General features: G+C 40.1%; 1 protein-coding gene across 1 annotated transcript in view; it reads left to right on the top strand.

The window, feature by feature from the left end:
* sertad4 (SERTA domain containing 4) overlaps nucleotides 1-20,531 on the top strand; it is a 22,367-nt gene extending 1,836 nt beyond the window's left edge. Inside the window, exons 2-5 of the mRNA XM_020623473.1 lie at nucleotides 9,688-9,860; nucleotides 11,463-11,581; nucleotides 11,912-12,751; nucleotides 20,003-20,531. Of these exons, the coding sequence (XP_020479129.1) occupies nucleotides 9,707-9,860; nucleotides 11,463-11,581; nucleotides 11,912-12,751; nucleotides 20,003-20,059 (1,170 nt within the window). The 5' untranslated portion in view covers nucleotides 9,688-9,706 and the 3' untranslated portion in view covers nucleotides 20,060-20,531. The remainder of the gene's footprint in view (nucleotides 1-9,687; nucleotides 9,861-11,462; nucleotides 11,582-11,911; nucleotides 12,752-20,002) is intronic.
* Nucleotides 20,532-21,278: the final 747 nt, after the last annotated feature.

Here is a 21,278-nt window from a genome sequence, read left to right as displayed (position 1 = left end):
TTTGCAGCATGGTGGATGCGTTCCTGGCATTTAGCTTGGGCATGTCTGATGCCAGATTCCTTCTGTTTGCCACCTGCCAAAGCCCTCCACCTCATCATCTTTATCAAAAGCCCTCACTGCGACTCCCCTCTTTTAGATTTGTCACAGAACTATCAATCATATCTTGCTCTCAGCAGACTCTTCTGCTCATTAAGGATGTGAACCTTTAGGTAGCCTGCAGCACTCCTAGCCATTCATCTCTCGCAGCAGGGCGCAGAGGCTCACATCTGGAGCAGCATTTCAAAACATGGCTCTTAGCAGGCATGTAGTGTGAGCTGAAGGAGATTCAGTACATTTTTAAAGGCTGTCTTTCAGCAGACTTGGTGCCAAGGATAAAATTAACAGCACATGAGCTGTGTTGCTCCTACACAAACCTGCTCAGTAATTTGCCTAAAAGACAGGAAAGGGCAGGTGCAGTAGGTAATATATGTTACAGGACAAAGGAAAGTCGATAGCAATGCTAATGGTGTGCCACTGGTGATGATGGTCAATTGGCTTCACATCTCATTCCCTTTGTCCCTTGCTTTCCCTGCTCTGTTTTGTGTAAAAGGTTTCAGCCAAGACAAGTCGAGCTGCTTCAGTGTTTGTGTGTGTGTGTGTGTGTGTGTGTGAGAGAGAGAGAGAGAGAGATGACCACAGAGTATAGCCCCAGACTTCTTTTTTCCCCTCAGGCGCTGCTTCTGCATCATGAATACGCCTTTTGTGCTCCAGAAACATTTACAACTAAGGTGGACAACTTGAGAGGAAAGGATGAACATACATTTGTTTCTCCACAAGTGTAAAAAATAGAAGGTCTGACATGACTTTTATTTTTAGCACAGACCTTATGACTTCACCTTAACTGAAAAAGCTACGACCTGAGATCCTAAAAACCCTGTAGTTAGTCCAAAAGAATATGTTTACTCAGAGATTCATTTCAGTACTTGACTGTATGTGTCTAGCTAATTTAGACCTGCATAAGAACATTTATTTCTTTAGACAAGACTAATGCAGCATGTACAAACACTGGTTCAAAATGCCCCACAATCCAGAAGGTAAAACTAGTTTATCACTTATCATAAATGGTAACATATGTGTGATTGTGGTTGATTTCAGCTCCCTTTTAATAGCCTTGAAGAAACTTGCTAGCTTGAAAATCCCCTTAACATTGTCTTTTAATGGGATTAGTTAGAGATACTGTAATGCAATTTTTTCTAAATAAACACATACCAGTACTCTTGTCTGTATTTAATGTGCTGCACTCACTTTTGGGAGCCTTGGCAGTGACAAGCCCACATAGTCTCGGCCTGTTAACCGTCTCAGCCACAACAGGCCATTCTCTGTAATGCAGCCCTGTGCAGCTGCCTTGTCACAGCACGTGTCGCCACTCAGCAAGAAGAGTGAAATCCTGAGGGCCCTGAACCCACCGTAGTCACACCACTGCAGCTAGGACGGCTGTTCTGATGCCTCCTGACAGGCTGGAAGCTGGCACAAACACAAACTAAGATGCAACCCACAAAAGGAAGAAAACATCAACATGACACAGCATATACGTGTATGGCAGAGGAGACGGCCACTTGGTTGGCTGCTATTTTTATCCAACATAAGACTAACATTGAACCAAACCAATAGACAAGAATGTTGATGATGATTGTGCAAGACTCTACATTATATTGTGACACTGTCTGTTTATGTTCAATGCCAATATAGTGAAAGGTTTTGCATTCTATAGTAGGTTTACATTCTACAGTACTTCCATGATGAGAACAGGCCTGTTATCTTCTTCACTGTAATACTAATTGGTGTTAGAGCTGTGCCCTGTGCCATCCAGCTTCATTATGAATGCCTTGTAGTATGGTAAAAAGTATTGCTACTGTACATTATGTCTTGTGTACTGTATGTACTTGGCAATCAGGCAAAAAAAAATAAATACATTTATTAGCAGAAGTAGACAAAGTGAAAATTTTAAGAGAGGAGACCCAATATATTTCTATACATTAACTGCTATATGTGAAGCGTGAAACATGTTTTGCAAATATGCATGTCATCGTGTGCAATCATTTGCATAGATCTCTGCCATATTAATTGTTAACGTTAACATGTGCACAAGAAGGCAAGTGTTGCATTGTGAACCACTGTGATCATTTAACATTAAACTAAATGAGGGTTTACAAGTCATGCTTAAGGCAATCGCAAGTGCCTCTAGTCCTACACACGTTCCTAGAAAGGGATTTAAGTATGTGAAGCAGAAGATTTACCAGTAGCTAATGATCCTGTTGCTGATTTTCAAGAGGTTGTCAGTGCAACAAATCTTTTATGAAGACCCACAGAGCGTAACTCTAGTGCATCTTCAGCTCTTCTGTGTAATTTGTCCAGTGTGGCCGTTCTCAGTGTTTCTGTATGACTATGGTCCACTCCACTAGCAAGGGGCTAATTGCTTGCTATTTGAGTGTCTGCTGCTCTGATGGAGAACCTGACGTCATGAAACCTATTATCTGTTCTCTGTCTGTTCTCTCTTGCTTTGTGCTTCACCCTTTGATGCCAGCACTTGCATCTCTCTCCACCCCCATGCCAACAGGGTGACGCTTCCCCATATTGAGAAGAAGTGAGCTGTGTCTTGGCTGTGAGTTGTCAGTTACAGTGGATTAACATGCTCTCCTACAGTTTATTAGTCATTAGCCCACTTTTAACTTGTGTGTAGATCTACAGTAAATTAAGTATTTACATCATTATAACTGTTTGCTGTAATGTGCCAGTGAAGTCAGCAATATTCCAGTAAAACAGAAGTCAGAAAATAGTACTCACTGAAAACTTCAAGACATACAAACGGATCAAAAAGGCCAAAAAATCAGGATGATGGTGTATATTTTCAGTTAAAATGCCACATGGTAATAGATACTCATGCTAACTGATATTCAGGTGGCAAGTTTTCATCCAAATGGAGTGGATTTGTTTTATTCCAATACATTTAGGAACATGTAAATTAATGCTTCCATCCATTGCTATTACTTAATACTAAGAGTTGGGTGCATCAAGATAATTCTCCAGTTGGGCTCTATCAACCTACTGCTGAAGATGAGATGTTGTAATTAAAAAAGCACCAGTCAAGCCTCTAAAGCAGGAAGACAACATAGAAAACATGAACATTTTTGCTTTGTGTGGCCAAAAGTGTTTCTGATCACCACAAAGGTGATTAGATTTCCAATATAGTCGCTAGTATGTTTCTAATTTCCGAGTAGAGCGCCGTCTCCGAGGGAGCATGTAATGCGAGAGAGAAGGGAGTGTTTAAAAGGCCAAGTGTCAAGGTGTTATGGATGACCAGGTAACAGTATTAGGATACAATAGGTACTCCACATGTGAAAGATTTCAGTAGCTCTGTCACTATCGTATCACATCAACATTCAGTTCGTGCGTGCGAGAGCAGCGGCAGCAGGCATCAAACTAAAAAGAAATGCAGGGAAGCCAGTGCCAGTACTCAGGTTTTCCCCCTTCCTGCAAGCTTCAAAGTGCCTGCTGTGAGATCACAGAGATTTGAGGAAGCTTGCTGTTGAAGCGCCTGTCAGTGCAACCACAGGCAGCTCTTTCAGGGCTACGCCCACTTCGCACTGTGGTGTTGCATCGCTTAGATTTGGTCCACCACACAAACAGTCACTGTGCCCACACACCTGTCTGTGTCTGTACAGGGATAAGGGCTGACAGTGACAGGAGTTCACATTGTCAAGTCTTTTAAAAGGGTTTTTCTGCTTTGTATATACAGTATATGTGCAAGACTACTATCCACACCCTCCCCAGTGCTTACATATGTGTTATATACTGTAGATATTATTTGATGTATGTCTACAATTAATCATGAAATGTGAACAGTTGTCAGTTGTTCAAGCACTTCAGTCACACTGTCTATCACAATCTTGGAATGTTCACCAAACCATAACAAATGTTAATATGGAGTATCAGGCTGAGAATGTTACCTTGTCCGTCTTTGGAAAAACAATGAATTGGCCCAACACTAAGTATGTTACAGGCCAGTCATCGGAAAATTCTCTGCTTTAACCTCAATGACAAATACATATCCTACAAGCTGCTGCTAATTTTGCTGCAATAGTGAGGAATCTCAAAAAATAATTTTGTCCTGACACCAAATTGTGCTTAATGATTGTGATCATGGTGTTCAGCTATAAAAATGTTATTATAATAACCCAGCCCTGTGTTCCATTAACAGCGTTTTTTATGTATTACATGCTGATGTGTGCTGTGAAGACCCTCTCAGCCAGTCTGGGACCCATCCTGATGTGAAGACCACAGATATGCTCTCTGTTCACAGCTACACTATCTGTTCCCCTAAGGCTCAGAAACACTTAGTAAAAACCTTGCCAAAAGAAAAGGGTGTCCATGCTTAACACACATGCACACAGAGTGAGTGATACAGTGTACACTGCCCGACACATGCTGGATCGATTAGCATTTTTGAGGCCACTGAAAAAAATACTTTGAGAGAGCACAACATTTATTAGAGGCATGTTTCATAAATGACTTTCCCCCGCGTTTGACTTAAATATCAGGTTTTCTTTAAATGTTTAGATGTAAATGTAGGTTGAGAGCAAGTACGCAGACTAGTCTGATATACAGTGTCCGCTGATATTAGTTTATTCCATGTATATCGGTGTATATGCTGACTGATAAGTGTCATGAAAGAAAAACATTACCATTACACAGTGTGTCCACCCGAGAGCACTGCCAAGTTCATTTTTCAACTAAAATGTTGTATGTTTTGTTTGCATCCTGGCCACAATAACAAAACTAAATTAATAAGAAGCATATCAAGATTGTTTATGTAAAAAATGCTCTTGGCTGACATAGTATTATTAGATTTTAAAGCCGTTACATTATACTGACATCCAGTGATTTCAGTTAAAAGCTCATTAAGCCACCCTCTTTAGTTACTGTTGCTGCACTTGACAAGCTTTCTGTTCTTGAACAGTGGAGTGCACTTTTTAATGACAGCGCAGCAAATTTACCACTCAACATCCTCATTAATATTTGAACCACTGGGTCCTGTGTCGAGGTGCTCGATAGCATTTGCGGTTAGAAATGACAGCTGTGTGTGCCATGAGTTACAAACACTGTCACCGGCTGACTATTGTAATGTTTCCATAATGCTTGCCGACTTGTTTTTTAACAAGGATCTTGTAAAATGAAAAAAAGAAAAGAAAAGCTCATTGCTACTTACAGGACATTATGCAAACAATCTGAGGCTAAAGCTCAGAGGACATCTTGTTACACTGGCAAACTTGTATGGCCTGGTATTATAAAGGGTCATAGAGTTCATCGCACGGCACTTGTAGAGCCATATTGCACTATAGTAATTTTTATTATATGATAGCATTTTGTTTTTTTATGTATTTTTTTTAATGATTTTACTGAACTCCTCTCTGTGCTTTTAAATTGGGGATTAATAAAGCTTTTTGAATTGAAATGAACTGATTTCAATAAGGAGAAATCAAATAGAAGCTAATAGCAACATGTACTAGGTTAAGGAACAAAGAGATTTTTTTGGCTTTCACTTTAGCTTCATTAACTATATGGGTTACAGATATTTGCATCCATTTTTATTGCTAAATACTTGAAAGGGTTACATGTTAATTTTAAAGCATCCTCCTCTTTTGAACCTTTCACAAATCAAACATAAGTGACCTGTAAATCAAGACTGCAAGTAGAATTTGTTTTAAAGCAAATTCAGAAAGGTTGGAAAACACAGTTCTCAAGTATGTGAGATGATCAAACTGTTTTCCACAAGGATGCTTTGTTACATTTTTGTGTAGGTACAATGGGATCCAGGCATCTGCCATGGGCAATTTAATGGAGGAATAGTTGCTCAGTCATACACATTACACATGCCTCTTTAGCTATTCTCTTTTTGGAGAATATGAAGTAAAACTAACCTTTATTTATATTCAGATGGCGTTGCTCAAAGAATACCAGAATTTAATCTAAATCCCCAATCTTCCAAAGTGTGGTTGTTATTTGACTCTGAATGTCAAAAATAGCTTTGTTTGAGGAAGATAAACTAACACCCACACTATATGAGTCTGACTGGTGTAGTGTGGGTGCTAGAGCACTGTGGTTGACTGTTGTGGCCTTAGTTGACTTTCCTTACAAAATATTTCAGGACACTACAAGCTCTGCATGTCAGAGTGTGTGTGCGCCTGTCTGTCTCAGCGCTGGAGGGAGTGAGTCAATCACAGCAGCAGAAATCATCCCTGCGGGCGATCTGTCTCCAGTCATGACAAGGCTCCTAAGGCACTTATCTTTCCCTCCCTGACTCATTCTATCCATCCATCTCTCCCTCAGCCCTCCCTCTGTCTCGCACTCCACCTCTCCCCATTCTCTCCTCCTGTTCTCCATTGCTCTCTGTCTCCTTCCCAGTTTGTCTTGTGCCCCGGCACTGCAATTAACTTCTCATCATCAAAGGGAATAATGAAAAAGAAGGCAAGATAGCGAATCAGACAGAGGTGGGGAAGCTGTAAGAGAGGCAAGATAAGAGGGGATGAAGCCAGAGAAGCTGTGACAGAGGTGAAGTGGTGTCTCTCTCACACACACACACACACAGTCATGCATGCTCGATTATACTTGTACACACTTGCAGGTTCTTTTTTTTCCATCAAATATACGCACTGTTAAACACAATCGTACACACACAGCTTGTACTTGCTCTCAATCACTCTCACATTCCTGTGCGATGCAGCCAGAAACGGAGAAAGAAAGGGATTTTACATTTTTCCCCCCAGGAGATTTTTCTCTCCTCATTCTGTGTTTTCATGTCTCAACCCTTCATTTCTTCCTTCCTCCTTCACAGATGCACACACACTTGTTCACACTGCCTCCCCTTCTCCTCCACCTGTCTGAAGTACAAGAAGTATTGCTGTACATGTAGGGAAGCTGCTCTGTCGGTATTCTCATTGTGTGTGTATGTGTTTTTTACCCCCCTGGTTCAGAGAGCTGTCAACTGTGATCGCTGTTGAAAGGATGTCAGAGAGAGAGAGAGATGGAGAGAGAGGAAGGGGGAGAGACATCAAGGAATGAAAGAGACAGTAGGAGGGGGGTGGGATGTTGAGACAGAGGTCCCTACGGAGGGCAGAGGGAGTGATGGCATGCTTGTTTCTTTGTGCCCAAGCAAACGTAGCACTAGCAGTGGTGAGGGGAGGTGATGGACAGGAAAATAGCTGAGGGTAAAAAAGCAGCTCTGGGGGAAATGATGAGGGCCAAAGCTGCTAATTAACCATGGTACTAACACTCAGTAACAGTGACATAATTGGCCCTAGCTGGTGGTCCTTGGCGGGGGAGCCCTCAGAGGTGGACTCTAGCTCACATAAATACGGTTTGACTCTGACAACACGTTAGAAACTGTGAATAATCCATAATCTAACACGGTGGATTTTGACTAAACTGGAACAGCTGCAGACTCCAACAGAGAGAAGGAAACCTAACCTCTCTCAGCTGGATGCTTCTCTGGTTCTTCTGCATGTATTATTATCTGAAATAAACTGTACAGTAATTTGTCTTATTTTGAATTTTATACTGCAGTCCTTTCCTCTTTTAGCTCGCTGTATCAGCCTGAGCCGGGCAGATACAGTCACACGTGTCCTCAGATACACATGTAGTCACCAGCTATTTCTTTTCTTCCATCGTAGGTTGACATATCGTTTGCACAGGCCCCCCAACAGCCAGTAGCAGTCTTGCAGTGATCCCTTACTGGCTCCTCTCCTGCAGACCCTGCCATTTGGTAGTTTTCATTTTGTAAACATTTCATTCAGTCGAATGGAGCCAGTCAACAGAGCAGAGCTGCCAGCACAAAGTCATGAAAATGTCAGCTGGCTTAGCTTTGGCCACAACACAATGCAGCATATTTCTTCTGTTCACCTTGCAATTGTTACAGTGAGCTGCCTTGATGATTTTCCAGAGCTGTAAAATCTTGACCAGTGCAGTGTCTTACAGGGCGTTCACACATACAAAGACAAAGTAGTTGTCTTCTGCTGAGCTCAACCACAGTGCTGATCAGCTGTGATGACACACAACCTGATTGATTCCAAAGACAGAGAGAATTGTGCTCCTGTCACAAAGGTTTAACTCCACTTCTGCATCTAATTTGTGTCAGTCCACCTGTACATTTAGCTCTTTCCCCACAGAAGTAATTGTAATTAATGTTTTGCTAGTTGCGTTACCTGAAGTTGAGCAACCAGAAGCTTCATCAATACATCATGGGCATGGTAGGACTCAACGTGCATAAATTAATAAAAAATTAATTCACACCGGGGATCACATGAGGCCTTGAGGATAAGATGGACCGTAAACTTGACCGAATTAACAGGCTGGTGCAGCAACTGCAGTGATGTGGGGCTGTTGTAGTTGACTGTTGATCTTAAAGCATGTCTGCTGAATCTTTAGAGTAAAATATAATGCCGTAATCTGTAATCTGTGACCCCCTATGGCTGAGAGGTGATGTTTCAGTGGCTTTTGTTGTGTCACATTAGTCAGTTAAAAGCAAACACTAGAAAAGCAGCACACAGAAATCAAACTGTTCATCCAAGCAAAGCAGGGAGCTTTATGGAAGTGGACATTGTAATCAGCTACTAAACAAGGGTGAGGCTGAGATGGTGTCGCCTCAGTTTGGTCTGTCAAGATGGGTTGTGGGCGATGATATTTGTTCATGCAGCCAGGTAGAGGAGGGGCAGGAGAAGCTTTGAGGCAGAAATGTGGTGATAAGGAGGTCCGACTGCTGACTCCTCAGACAGATGGCGTTGCATTCTGCATGCAGAGGAGGAAACGACCGCTAACCTAATAACATTCATTCACTGTGCTCAAAAGGACGATACTCTCTCTCTCTGTGGTTTCAGAGAATCACAGACAGACTTTGGCTCTCAGGCCCCTTGGTGTGTTCACAGTGAGGCTCTGTTTTCAGATTGAAAAAGCTCAGCTGGCAGGCTGGTAAGTAATGTGTCGTCCTCAGGTTTCCTCTTATCTACATCACTTGAATTTAAAACATAAAGGCTTCAAATATTTGTATGATTTAGAAACTGGCAGTGTGCACATCTCCTCTGCTCCCTAGATTACCAAGCTGTTGACACAGCTTCCCTGTGCGATTCAATGTGTGGGATCCATTTCACTGAACAAATTGGTGTCAAACATCTTGCTTAGTCTCCTACCAACTAATCAATAGGGAATTGATGGTGTGAGTGGGTGTCATCTCTCCATCTGCGTCCCACTTGTTACATATCACAGAGTTACCAGCCATCTGCCAAGTCTTAGTGCTCACCATTATTTGTTAGGCAGCTTGCACAGAAGACGGTTACTCCTCCACTCAGTACCGACGTATTTGCCAGTGTCATAGATAAATATCTTATTAACATTTACCACATCATTAGGAAACCATATGCGGAATGCTTATGAGATTTATGGAGATAACATGCACATAAGTTTCTAAACGGACGGTGAATTTGCTGATAATAATATTAGCTGGCAAAACACAGGGATGCATATAACAAACAAAGGTATTCTCAGCTTATCACTGTGGTCTGTTATAATAATGTAATATTTTTATAATCACAGCTAGGGCTCGCCAGGGGTTTGACTTTCTTTCACATGATTATACTGATTTCATTTTCTTTTCTCCAGACCGAAATCAGAGAGAGAGATGACCCTTGTTTTGTCCATGAATCCTTTTCTGGACCCAGAAGGAGACCCTCCACTCTCTACATACCAGCCAATATGGGAATCGAAGCGCTGCACTAAGACCTGCCTGTCGAACCCTGCCCCGCCATGCAGCTCTGAAGAGCAGTTTACACCAGGTACAGACGTCAGTGCAGATGCCATTTGTTGTCATTTGTTTTAAACCTAATGAAATTAGATGCAGTTTCACAAAACAAATTCAATTAAGACAGTTGTTTTAAAATTGTAAAAAAAAAAAAAAAGATAAATATTTTTGTTCAGAGTTTCCTCAGTGATTGTGTAGCACATCCAATAGGCATGTACTTTAAAAGAGAGGTGGAAGGTTAGTCTTCTGATCCATTTGTAAGTCCTGCGTTTTGAGACCTGGCAGTATTACCCGTCTCTTCAAGCCATCCATCAGTATTTGTCTGCTGTCAGAGCCTGTAGTTTGTGCACTGGGGAGGCTGTAGCAGATCGTGCTGATAGACGAGGTCAGCAGTATATCCTTCTTGCTTTCACAGAGATAGACACTCGAGTCTCGCATACATTCTATTGACTTCTGACTTGACTCTCAACTCTTACCTAATTAACTCCAGACTTGACTCAGACTCATGAACATTAAGTCTTGCAAAATTTCTGAAGGATGACAGTTTTGGTTTTTCTAAGCCTTTCTAATCCTTCAACACATCACAGCGTGCATCCGCCAACCACTGTGCCAGCTTGTGTTGATGACGGGATCAATATGTTGTAGACTTTGTAGGGATTTCAAAAGCCTGGTTCTCAGCAGAAAAACGTCCAACTTGAAAATCTGAATGTCATGAATAGACAGCAGTAGTAGAGAATAAGAACTATGGCTAGTAAAATAATAGCAAAATTGCAGATGCAACCAAGTGAAATGTATTAAACAAGCTCACCAGATTATATGTGACCCCTCCCACCCCTTTGCACTCACACTTTGAGCTTTTAACCTCAGTGGAGTAACAATAACAAGTTTAAAGGTTCTGCACTCTGTGTCTGTCAACACAGACTTCTGGCTCGTGGTTATTTGCTAAACCAGAAAGCTATTAGCGTCTGAGATAAATGACATGGTGCTGATAATGTTACCAGTTATATGCTTAGAGTTATACAGTTGTCAGTTTATTAGGTACACCAAGCTAAAACTAACACAGTCTAATCTAACAGCCCTGTAATAAATCCTCTGCCATGAAAGTGATAATGTTCAGTTTGTGTTCTTCCAGAACAGCATGTTGCTATTTAGCCTGCTTTTTAGGTTAAGGTGTAATCCAAACTTAACTGGGGGACAGACTATTGACTAGAAGGGTCCTCAGTGTTTTCTTGAAAATGCAGCCCAAACATATTCAGCTGTTTGTATTTAAAACAGTGCATTACAGATTAGTTCAGATTTTCCCATAGATCATTATAATACATTTCAGCGCCTTAAATATCCAGTAGAATGGGCATTGATTTCAATTGAATAAACCCATTTATAAACATTTTAGCAATGGTGTTGTAGTTAGCTATGCAGTCAAGGAACAGAATGCTAAAAACTGTACCTTAGCTATATGGGTTTGTATCAACGAGTCATGTTATTGACGTAGAAACAGAGGGTAGTGGGTACATATCAGGACTCGCTCTATAATATAAAAGGCAGTACAGTCTGTGCACCATACAGTAGTAATGGTAACAGTAAACAGTCGAATGTTCAGTTGATTCATGACACAGTGTATTCCGCCTGTCTGCAGATCCACCCTATAGGCGAGTTCCAGATCATGTTTCAGTGTCAAGGATTGCATACTTCAAGAGGAAGTTTGTTGATGATGACGATGAGCCTTCCTTCAGCTTTAGGACGTACTGCCAGACTGTAAGTACAAACACATTGACATTTTCACATTCAGGGGGCACAGTGTATCCTAAATGACCTCATTAAAAAGACTTATTTACTATTTGTACCGCAAATGGACAAGCATAGTTAATTATATACAATTGCTCCTGCTTAGCTTCTGTGAAGTGAGGACCAGTAAATCAAGACTGCACCCAGTTAACTAAGTCAGATCATTGTAGAGCACATAACCCAATAGGAAACAGAGCACAGAACTGTCATTTTGCTATTCTAAATCAAACTTATTGAATGTACTGCTGAATTTCACTAACTGATCGGGTTACACGGAACTATTGGAATACTGTTCTTCAGGTTGCACCAGCTTTGGAGGAGCGTGCCCATGTGCTGCGTCTCTCCCTGGAGAAAATGAGATTCATTGACGACCCTGAAGCCTTCCTCCGTCGCTCTGTCCTTGTCAACAATCTCCTTCGTCGTCTGCGAGCTGAGATCCTGCTCCAGAGCGCTGACTGGTGTTTCCCACCAAACCCAGCATTCGCCACCGGCCCCTGCGTCCTGCCACCCAACACTAACCCCGCTCACCAGGCTCTCCAGGGAACAATGCCCACTCGGATCTGCTTAGCACCCAGTGCAGGACCGCCCTTCCGTAAACGCCTCCGAATGGTCCGTGGAGGGCAGGGAGATCTACGCCCTGACTGTGCGCAGACATGCTGCTGCATTTACGCAGCAACAGCAGCTGCAGGACACTACCTCCACCTCCCTTTCTCTATGTATGATGCAGCACTGTCTACCTGCCCGTCCACACCACACTCCTCCTCTTTCTTTCAACTAGCTAGCCATACTAAGTTAGGGTTGACATTGGCTGTAGAGGAGCCTGATGAGAATGATGATGTTGAGGAGGAGGAGGATGAGGAGGAAAATGAAGATGAGCAAGAGAGGGAAGATGAGGACGAGGAAGAAGATGATGAAAAGAGACAAGCCGGGCCTTCTACTGATGTTAAGCAAAGGTCAAGCCAGAGAAGTAGAACTAGGACTTTGCTGGGTCATGCACACCCAAGGACAGAGGAGGACAGCTGCATAATAGATAGGATAGAAGAAGAGGAGGAGGGAGAGCAGGATGAAGAAGAAGAGGTAGAGGAAGAGGAGCAGGTTGTGAGACCTTGTCAGTGGGACTCAGGCAGAGAGCTCCACAAGGTTAGTTTTTGGCACCGTGGGGCTTATAGACAATGATGTGCTTTCTGAGAAACTGGTTAAAATCTACGCCTGTTAGAATTAAAATGTAATGACAACAACTGTCATCAGTTCTCCTCATAGCACTACCTACACTATTGTCATGCCAAGTCAGCTTTATTTTTCTGGTCTAATATACTCCACACAGACAAACTCCTTTCACCTCAGTTGATAGGATGATGGTCACATAAAAAACGTAGATAATTCTTGGCCTTTGTCAGTACTGAAAACATTTTTCAAACAGTTATGAAGGCTGAGGTCACATACACTCAGTACAGAAAGTTTTCAGACACTTTCAAGTTTTCCACATTTTGTTATGTTTCTGACTCATCTTAAAATTGATTCATTTTTTCTCTTATCAATACTACACAACGATAGAGTGAAAACAAGTTTTCTCTATCCTGACTAGTCTCCCAGTCTCAAACACAGAAAAACCTCCCCACAGCCCGATGCTGCCACCACCATGACTGTAGGGATGGTATTAATGAGGTGCTGCTCAGTGCCTGTTTTCTCCACACATGCTGTTGGGAACTGTGGCCAAATAGTTCAGTTTTTGTTTCATCATACCAGAAGATTTTGCTTCTCGTGGTCTGAGAGCCCTTCAGGTGCCTTTTGGCAAACTCCCAGTGGGCTGTCACATGCCTTTTACTGAGGAATGGCTTCTGTCTGGCCAAGGCCCATTGTCCCCGACTACTCAGTTTGGCTGGATGGCCAGATCTCTGACGACTGTTGGTGGGTCCAAATCTCTTCCATCTGAGAATGATGAGGCTGCCGTGCTCTTGGGCACTTTTAGTGCTGCAGAAATTTTCTTTATCCTTCCCCAGATCTCTGTCATGACATAATCCTGTCTCACAAGTCTGTGGACAGTTCTCTCAACCTAATGGCTTTGTTTTCACTCTGACATAAACCATGAGACTGTATACACAGGTGTGTGCCTTTCCTAATTATATCCAATGCATTAACTTAAGCACAGGTGGATTTTAATCAAGCTGTAGAAGCATCTCAATGACCTCTGATCGGAGTAAGATCCACCAGAGCTCAATTGCAAGTGTCATAATTCAGGTTTCAATTCAATTCAATTTATATGTATAGCGCCAAATCACAACAAAAGTCATCTCAGGACACTTTACAAAGTAAGGTCTAGACCTTACTATTATTATTATAGAGGAAAATCCCAAGTAAGCACTTGGCGACAGTGGGGAGGAAAAACTCCCTTTAACTGAAGAAACCTCCGACAGACCCCGGCTTTTGGTGGGCGGCCTTCTGCCTCGACTGGGTGTGAATACTTATGTAAATGGGATATTTCACTCTTTTAATTTTAATAAATTTACAAAAACTCCAAAAACCCGTTTTCACTTTATCATTATGGAGTATTGTGTGTAGATTGATAAGGGGAAAAAAGGAAGTTAATCAATTTTAAGATAAGTCTGACACATAACAAAATGTGTAAAACTTGAAAGTGTCTGAAAACTTTCCTTACTGACTGTATGTGACTTCAGCCATAACTGTTTGAAAGATGTTTTCAGTACCGACAAAGGCCAAGAATTATCTCCAAGTTTTTCATTGTAAGATGAGTCTGAAAATATGAAAAACTTGAAAGGGTCTGAATACTTTCTGTACTGACTGTATGATGGGATCTTACTGTAAATCCTACAGGTAGAGTTAAGCTTGGAATTGCACTGTCTCCAAGACCATTTTCAACCCCACAGCACAAAACTAAAGGTCTCAAATGAGGCTTTATATTGGTGCAATGGTCTCGTTTCAGGACCCTAAACAAGCCTATGAAATGAAGGGTTGTGAATTTGTACATGTGCGCTTCTGTATGTGTGTGTTTGCAAGATATGATGTAGCATTTTAAAAAGCATTTAAAAACTTGATTTTAAGACGTTTGTTTTATTTTTAAAAATGGGTTACACATAGTTATGTGTGCCTGCTGATTTTGACGCTGTCTCAGGCAATGGTGAGCGACTGTGCTGCAGCAGCAGTATGACGTGTATTTCTAAAAGTATTTTAAAAGACAACAATCATAAACGTTGGACATGTTAAATCACAGTTTCAAGTGCCTTAGTGTTTTTATAATGTAGACACGTATATTGTGTGTAAATGTAATTGTTCTTGTAAGCTATGTTGCATTCCAAATGACTGCATTTGACTAAAACAGGACAGGCGTGTAATTAAATGCAGGGTATTTTTTCAGATGTTGTTAAAAGGTTGTATTTTTAAATCAAACTAGATTTCCACACCCAAAATGTCTTCTTTTTTTACTTCAAAATGCATGCTTTCTAGTACTACCATTCTTGGCATTGCATAAATGTAAAGTCAGCTCGCAAGCCTTGAAAAGCATGCATTCAAAACCCCATTTACATTTGATGGATTCAAGCAGGAAAGGTTTGTTATGTCGGGTTGGTCTGTCTATAAATGAGATGACTTTAAAAACATCAAACTGAATCTGATTCTAAAGATTTAAATGTCAGCATTAATTAGATACTGTACACGCAATATACAGTACACAAATATCGGTTTTGTGGTTATCCTCCCAGTCAGTTGTTTTACCAGTTCAAGCAAACAAATGGCTACAGCGTGTGCCAGATTATTTCTTGGCAGTAACTTCTTCACTTCAACTGGTCACAGTGTGTCATTTTTTTACGGATTAAAACATGAACATGAGATGTGCTAGTAGGCTGGTGGTCTTGTCACCTTACCCCGGTTTCCGTTCCTTTATGCAAGGCTAAGCTAACCATCCTTGGAAGAGGTGACAAATCATACATTTTCTGTGTGACCAAAAGAATAACCAATCAAGGACAGGTACAACCAATAAGACACAACCAAACCATTTTTAATCTATATTTATAGGTCCTTGTGTCATGATGGCATGATCAGTGGTGTCTTGTATATTGCTGTCTTGTCTGGCACATCCGAACCAAAGTTGGTAAAAACTGAAAGATAAGTCAGATGTGTTTTGTTTTTTGTGACTCACTTTATAGCTTGGATGGTCTCATCAGTTTGAAGGGTAGAATTATTCCTGCCTTACCACTTGCCCTGTCTATTTTCTAATGTACAAAAATGATCCTTGGTAACTCCAACTAGACAAGCTGAATACCAGCCTATTTAATTTCAATTCTCCAAACCTACTGATTATAAATGGTATTTTTTAAATGAAAGAATTTGACAAAGCAATATTTGTTTCTGAGACTAGAATATATAAAACTGCATTACCATAAAAACAAAAGTCTACTCTGATAATTTTATGTGATGTTCTGTGACAAGTGTAAAGATTAGTAAAAGATGTTTAAAAATTTGCTTTCTCCTTTATTTCTTTACATTTCAACCATGTTGATTCTCACAGCTTTCAGATACTGAACAATGGGATGTGTTAATGTAGGTGTGTGTGTGAAGTCCTCTTTATTGTCTGACCTCCTCTCCTGCCTGCTGTTCAGTGGAGGGTGGTACAGCAGCTTATTGCACTGTCCAAATGCCATGATTCTTGTTAATCTTTTTGACATTACGCTCACCTCATCCTCCTCTTTGCTCTCCCTGTCATTATCCATGCAAAATTCACACAGTGTAACGTAAAACCAGAACCAGTCACCTGTAACAAACACAGCCTAGAGATGAGCTAAAGACAATTCCAACAAATACATTTCAGTACTCATGATGGTTTGTTACTGTGACTGCTAAAAATATAGCATAATGCTGTCAGTGCTTATTGACTTATTGGGAAGTTAAATCATGGGTCTGAACATTTTGACAGCTCTGTTGCAAGGTGAGAATGGAAGATCATCATTTCATGACAGCTCTGCACAGGGGTGTGTTCCACTCAGCCTACCCTCATCTTTGTCTCCTCATTTCACAACACTTGCTATTATCAGACTGACTGTTTCAAAGCAGCATAGATAATTGTAATTTTCCAAACAAATAAACATTTTACATGTACTGTACAATATGTCAAACTCAACGTGACTCGTTTAAATAGATATGTTTAGTATGTTTGTACTATACCAGTGGTTCTTTGCCAGCTGCCAAATTCACTGACACTATCTGACATGTTTCAAATGTGTCCTTTTGAAATCATGTAAAAACCTGTTTACCTTGTACACAAGCTAAAAAATAATGCACCCAAAATAAAAATGTTACTATTCTTCAACCCTTTTGATTACAGACATACAGTGGGTACGGAAAGTATTCAGACCCCCTAAAATTTTCACTCTTTGTTATATTGCAGCCATATGCTAAAATCATTTAAGTTCATTTTTTCCTCATTAATGTACACACAGCACCCCATATTGACAGAAAAACACAGAATGTTTGACATTTTTGCAGATTTATTAAAAAAGAAAAACTGAAGTAGTAGGCTATTAGATATTGACTGAGAAACACTTTGGAGAAACATACGTCTGATCCACTACTCTGTCAAAGTAGTTGCTAAATATTAGCTTTCAACATTTTTGTTTGTGGGTTTTTCCCATTTCTGCCAATACATACTTTATTAAAGTACCTAATATTTTACACAAATTAATAAAACCCAGTAACTTACCCATTAAAATGTTTATTTCACAACAAGTACTCTGTAGCCTACAAATGAATTACAATAAATCACTGAAGGGTCCTTCCACAGGGTAGGAAACCTAAACAGTATATTCTACCTACCTTTCCCATATATCTTTGAACTCAGAATTTCATTGGCTACTGAGCTTGTCAATCATTTTACTAACACTTAGAACTAGTCAGAGTAACACTGAGAAGAAGTTCACAGAAAAAGACTGTCCATACACATGTAAATAGGCATTCTGTTTAAGTGTGAAGCCTAGCAAACACTATAAAATGGTGTACTTGGGTTAGGTTTAGGTTTTCTTTAATAGATTTGGGGTTAGAAGTGGACCAGAAAAAGCTAAGAAAAGAGTAAGAAAAAGGAAGACCACTGATTGAAGCTACAAACAGAACAGCTCCGGATTTTTGATTTTTTTTTTCTCCATGACAATATGTTTGTTGGACTCATAGACACAGTTTATATGTCTGTGGTAGGACACGCCTGGGTACATTTTGTTTATTGGAATCTTATTATAAAACCATTTCCAGTAAATTTGGATTCACATTCTGGATACAAACTACCAACAAAGGTAGGGAGTGACTGTTCAGTTGTGTGTTTTATAACATACTGCTGAAAATTGAAAGACTGCTGTACATAGCTGAATTTGTGAGACATAGAGCTTTTTTATAATGATGTATAATGTCATAATTGTGTTTAGAAGAAGCCCAGCACAGACAAAAATATGGTTGATGAAGACTCGGTGTCCCACGGGTGGGGCAGCAGTCAGTAACGGATTTAAACAAGAAGCTATGTATTTAACACTACTGATTATGTAAGGGATAATACCAGGGGCAGAGTGGCAACAAAAAGCAGCCCAAGGGTTTCATTGTCAAGCAGCCCGAATTCAATTTGTCAAATTGAAACTGTCACAACAAAATAATTTACCAACAAATTATTAATTTAAAAAACACAATCTGATGATTTTTGTAGGAGACAGTTTGTATTAAACTAATATGCAAAATGGTGGCTTTCATTTTCCAGGGTTTTCCTTCCAATATTTTTGTTTGCATAAAGAAAAAATAGAAAGTTGTGAAATTATCCAAAACTGTTGCTGCCTTTTCTTCATCATTGCATACTGAGCTCACATAACATATCTACACTCCAATTACTTTGAAATTACGCTGTGCACTGGTCACACGCATCGCCATAGAGGTCCCTGCACAAACATTTTCCTTCAAACACTCCCTGTCTGCGTCAGGTTTACCTGTTTGCTGCATAAAACAAACATAATTTAGACTGTTTGCATCAATTATGTTATATTTATAAATTTCAGAGTGAATAGACCGGCCACAAAATTGGCAAGTAGATGTCTAGGCATTCAGTTTATTTCATGCAATGCAATGATAAATAATGTTTAAAGAATAGTCTAACCTGATCACATGCACTGATGCGCAGCGCTCTATTTCAGTCACACAATAATATTCAATAGTGCACCTGTGGTTGGCTCTGTGCTGGTTCGTTCTTCCTCCACTTCCATTCTTTCCCTTTCTTTTCAGTGCTATGTTCACCTGTGTGTCCATTATACAATCAGTATTTAACAGACCGGCAGGGTTGCCTATCAAATATTACAGCAAATTAGAATTGTAAAAAATGGAGAGGACACATTTTTATATTTATTTAACCTAGTCAACGTCCATTTCTTTCTTTCTAGTTTTTTTTTTTTGGCACTTTCTTTGCAAAAATCTAGCATTAACTTAAACATTCTGGCTTTAAATGTTTCAGCCCTGACTGCATTCAGCAGCCACTTATCTGGGAATGATGGTCCAGCAGTTCTAATATTAAAATGATTGAACTTAGAACAAACTGTCAGAGACACAGCTACTGCTCCCCACTCACTCATTTTAAAGTTTACAGCCTGGTACAAAAAATGGTTTTGGCTTCTATACCTAATTCCCCCTTCCATGACAACTGTATGACTTTTCATATAACTCACCCATTCAAATGAATGGCTAAAAGTTATGCATTAATTAAGGGAGTGGCCACTCTTGAGTGATGGGCAGGACAGTCCTATCACTGGTGGCTAGCTGCTAGCTGTGTAGAAAGCTCCACTCACATGCCAACTCTTTGCCCATTTTTGGATTGGACAGAATTAGACCGAGTGAAGCACCAACAATATGGCTACAGCCAGACTTGAGCTTTAAAACCACTCAGAACACCAGTGGATGATGTCATGAAGGGTTCGTCCATCTCCTTTATATACAGTCAATGTTTGGACTTAAAGGCCTCACTTTCTTCTTCATTAGCAGCATCAAAATTTGGATATTCACCAAGATTTCCTCAAATTAGTTGAGCAATTTTACCACCTTTCCATCTACCCCCAACTGCAGTAGTACCCACTGAGGTACAAGTACCCTTAAATGCACATGACTATCATGTACTTGTGTACACAATAGTTTACCTGTCATATCATAATTAATTAGTATATAAACATGTAGAGTCATACATAATGAACAGTTACAAAAGCACAGCAATAAAAACATAATTAGACAAATTATCCAGAAGCTAGTAAGGCATGTTAGACATCAAAGCAACTGCTGTGTGTGTATACATGTGTGTAATACTGTCTACATACATAACACTTGTCTTTCTCTCTCTGTCCCTTCACCCGTTCTTTCCTGGCGCCTAAGGAAAAGATGCCAAATAGCACACACACACACAGACAGACATTGCCGGGCGAGTGCTGAGGAGAGGGGAGCTGTCATTTGTCAACAAGGAACTTTGGCAGCTCGCAGTTGCCATGGGAACTGTCTGTTGCTGAGGACTGGTTTTGCATCACAAGGTCCTCATATTGGCTCCAAAGCCTCCAAGGTCCCACCCCTCCTCCACCCAGCTCACCTCCATCTCTCAGAGCTTCAAACAAATTGTCAGGATTTTCCTTGCTTCATTTTCCCCTCAATCTGCTGTCTTCCACCTCCATGACCAAATTCCTGTGCTTTATTTCCCAGTCAAGTTTTCTTATTAGCAGGGATGTTTGCCTCTGTTGTTTGAGTTACAACAGCTACATGATCAGATTCACAATCAATAAGACTGAAGCTATTGATAGCTGAGATGCCAGTATGTACATGACACTAAGTCATATTATATCTTCAGACACATTTTCATAGTACAAACAAAATAAAATTTTAGTGTTTCATTCTTACTAGAACAGAAGGCTTCAGCAACAGCACTGACTGTAGATCAGCATATGATATGAAGAATTCTGCATTTCAATTCAGCAAAGTGCCAAAAATCATTAAGGAAGTTGACTAGGGCTGCAAGTAACATGTATTTGCATTATTGATTAATTTACTGATTATTTTTCTCACTTAATAATGTTCTTTTATATAAAATGTCAATAAAAAAGCCTATCACAGTTTCCAAGTGCCCGTGGAGGCATCTTAAAGTGTTTTATCTGACCAACAGTCCAAGCACAGTGGGTTTACACTGGTATAAAACAAAGCTGGAGAATGTGGAACATGCAAATGGTTGGCATTTTGCTTGAAATTTTAATTAAACGATTAGTAAATTATCAAAATAGGCTTATTTTCCTTCAACCGACTAATTGATTAGTTGACTAATTGACTAGTTGACTAATTGACTGCTTATCTTTTGAAGTTGATTATCTGCATTGAATTATCTAAAAAACAAACAAAGAATCTAAGGGTAAAACCTAAAGTTTGACAAATTATTTACTGGTAATGAAATTTTATTCAGAGGCCCATTGAGTTTCTTTATTTCATAATCAAATGATGTATTCAGTTCATAGATCATAACAAATCACTCCATAATAATGCATTGCATTAGCTGCACTTAATGATAAAAAGTATCTTTAAATTATTGCATGGGTTAGTAGTAATTGGCATATATTGTGGTTTTGCTCACTCCTGCTTGAATCAAATTTTATTCCTGTTTATTTGGAGTTGG

This window comes from Monopterus albus, unplaced genomic scaffold (assembly GCF_001952655.1).
Source record: "Monopterus albus unplaced genomic scaffold, M_albus_1.0 scaffold300.1, whole genome shotgun sequence".
NCBI lineage: Eukaryota > Metazoa > Chordata > Actinopteri > Synbranchiformes > Synbranchidae > Monopterus > Monopterus albus.
The sequence above is the reverse complement of the archived record's forward strand: the minus strand, read 5'-3'. Positions and strand labels throughout refer to the sequence as shown.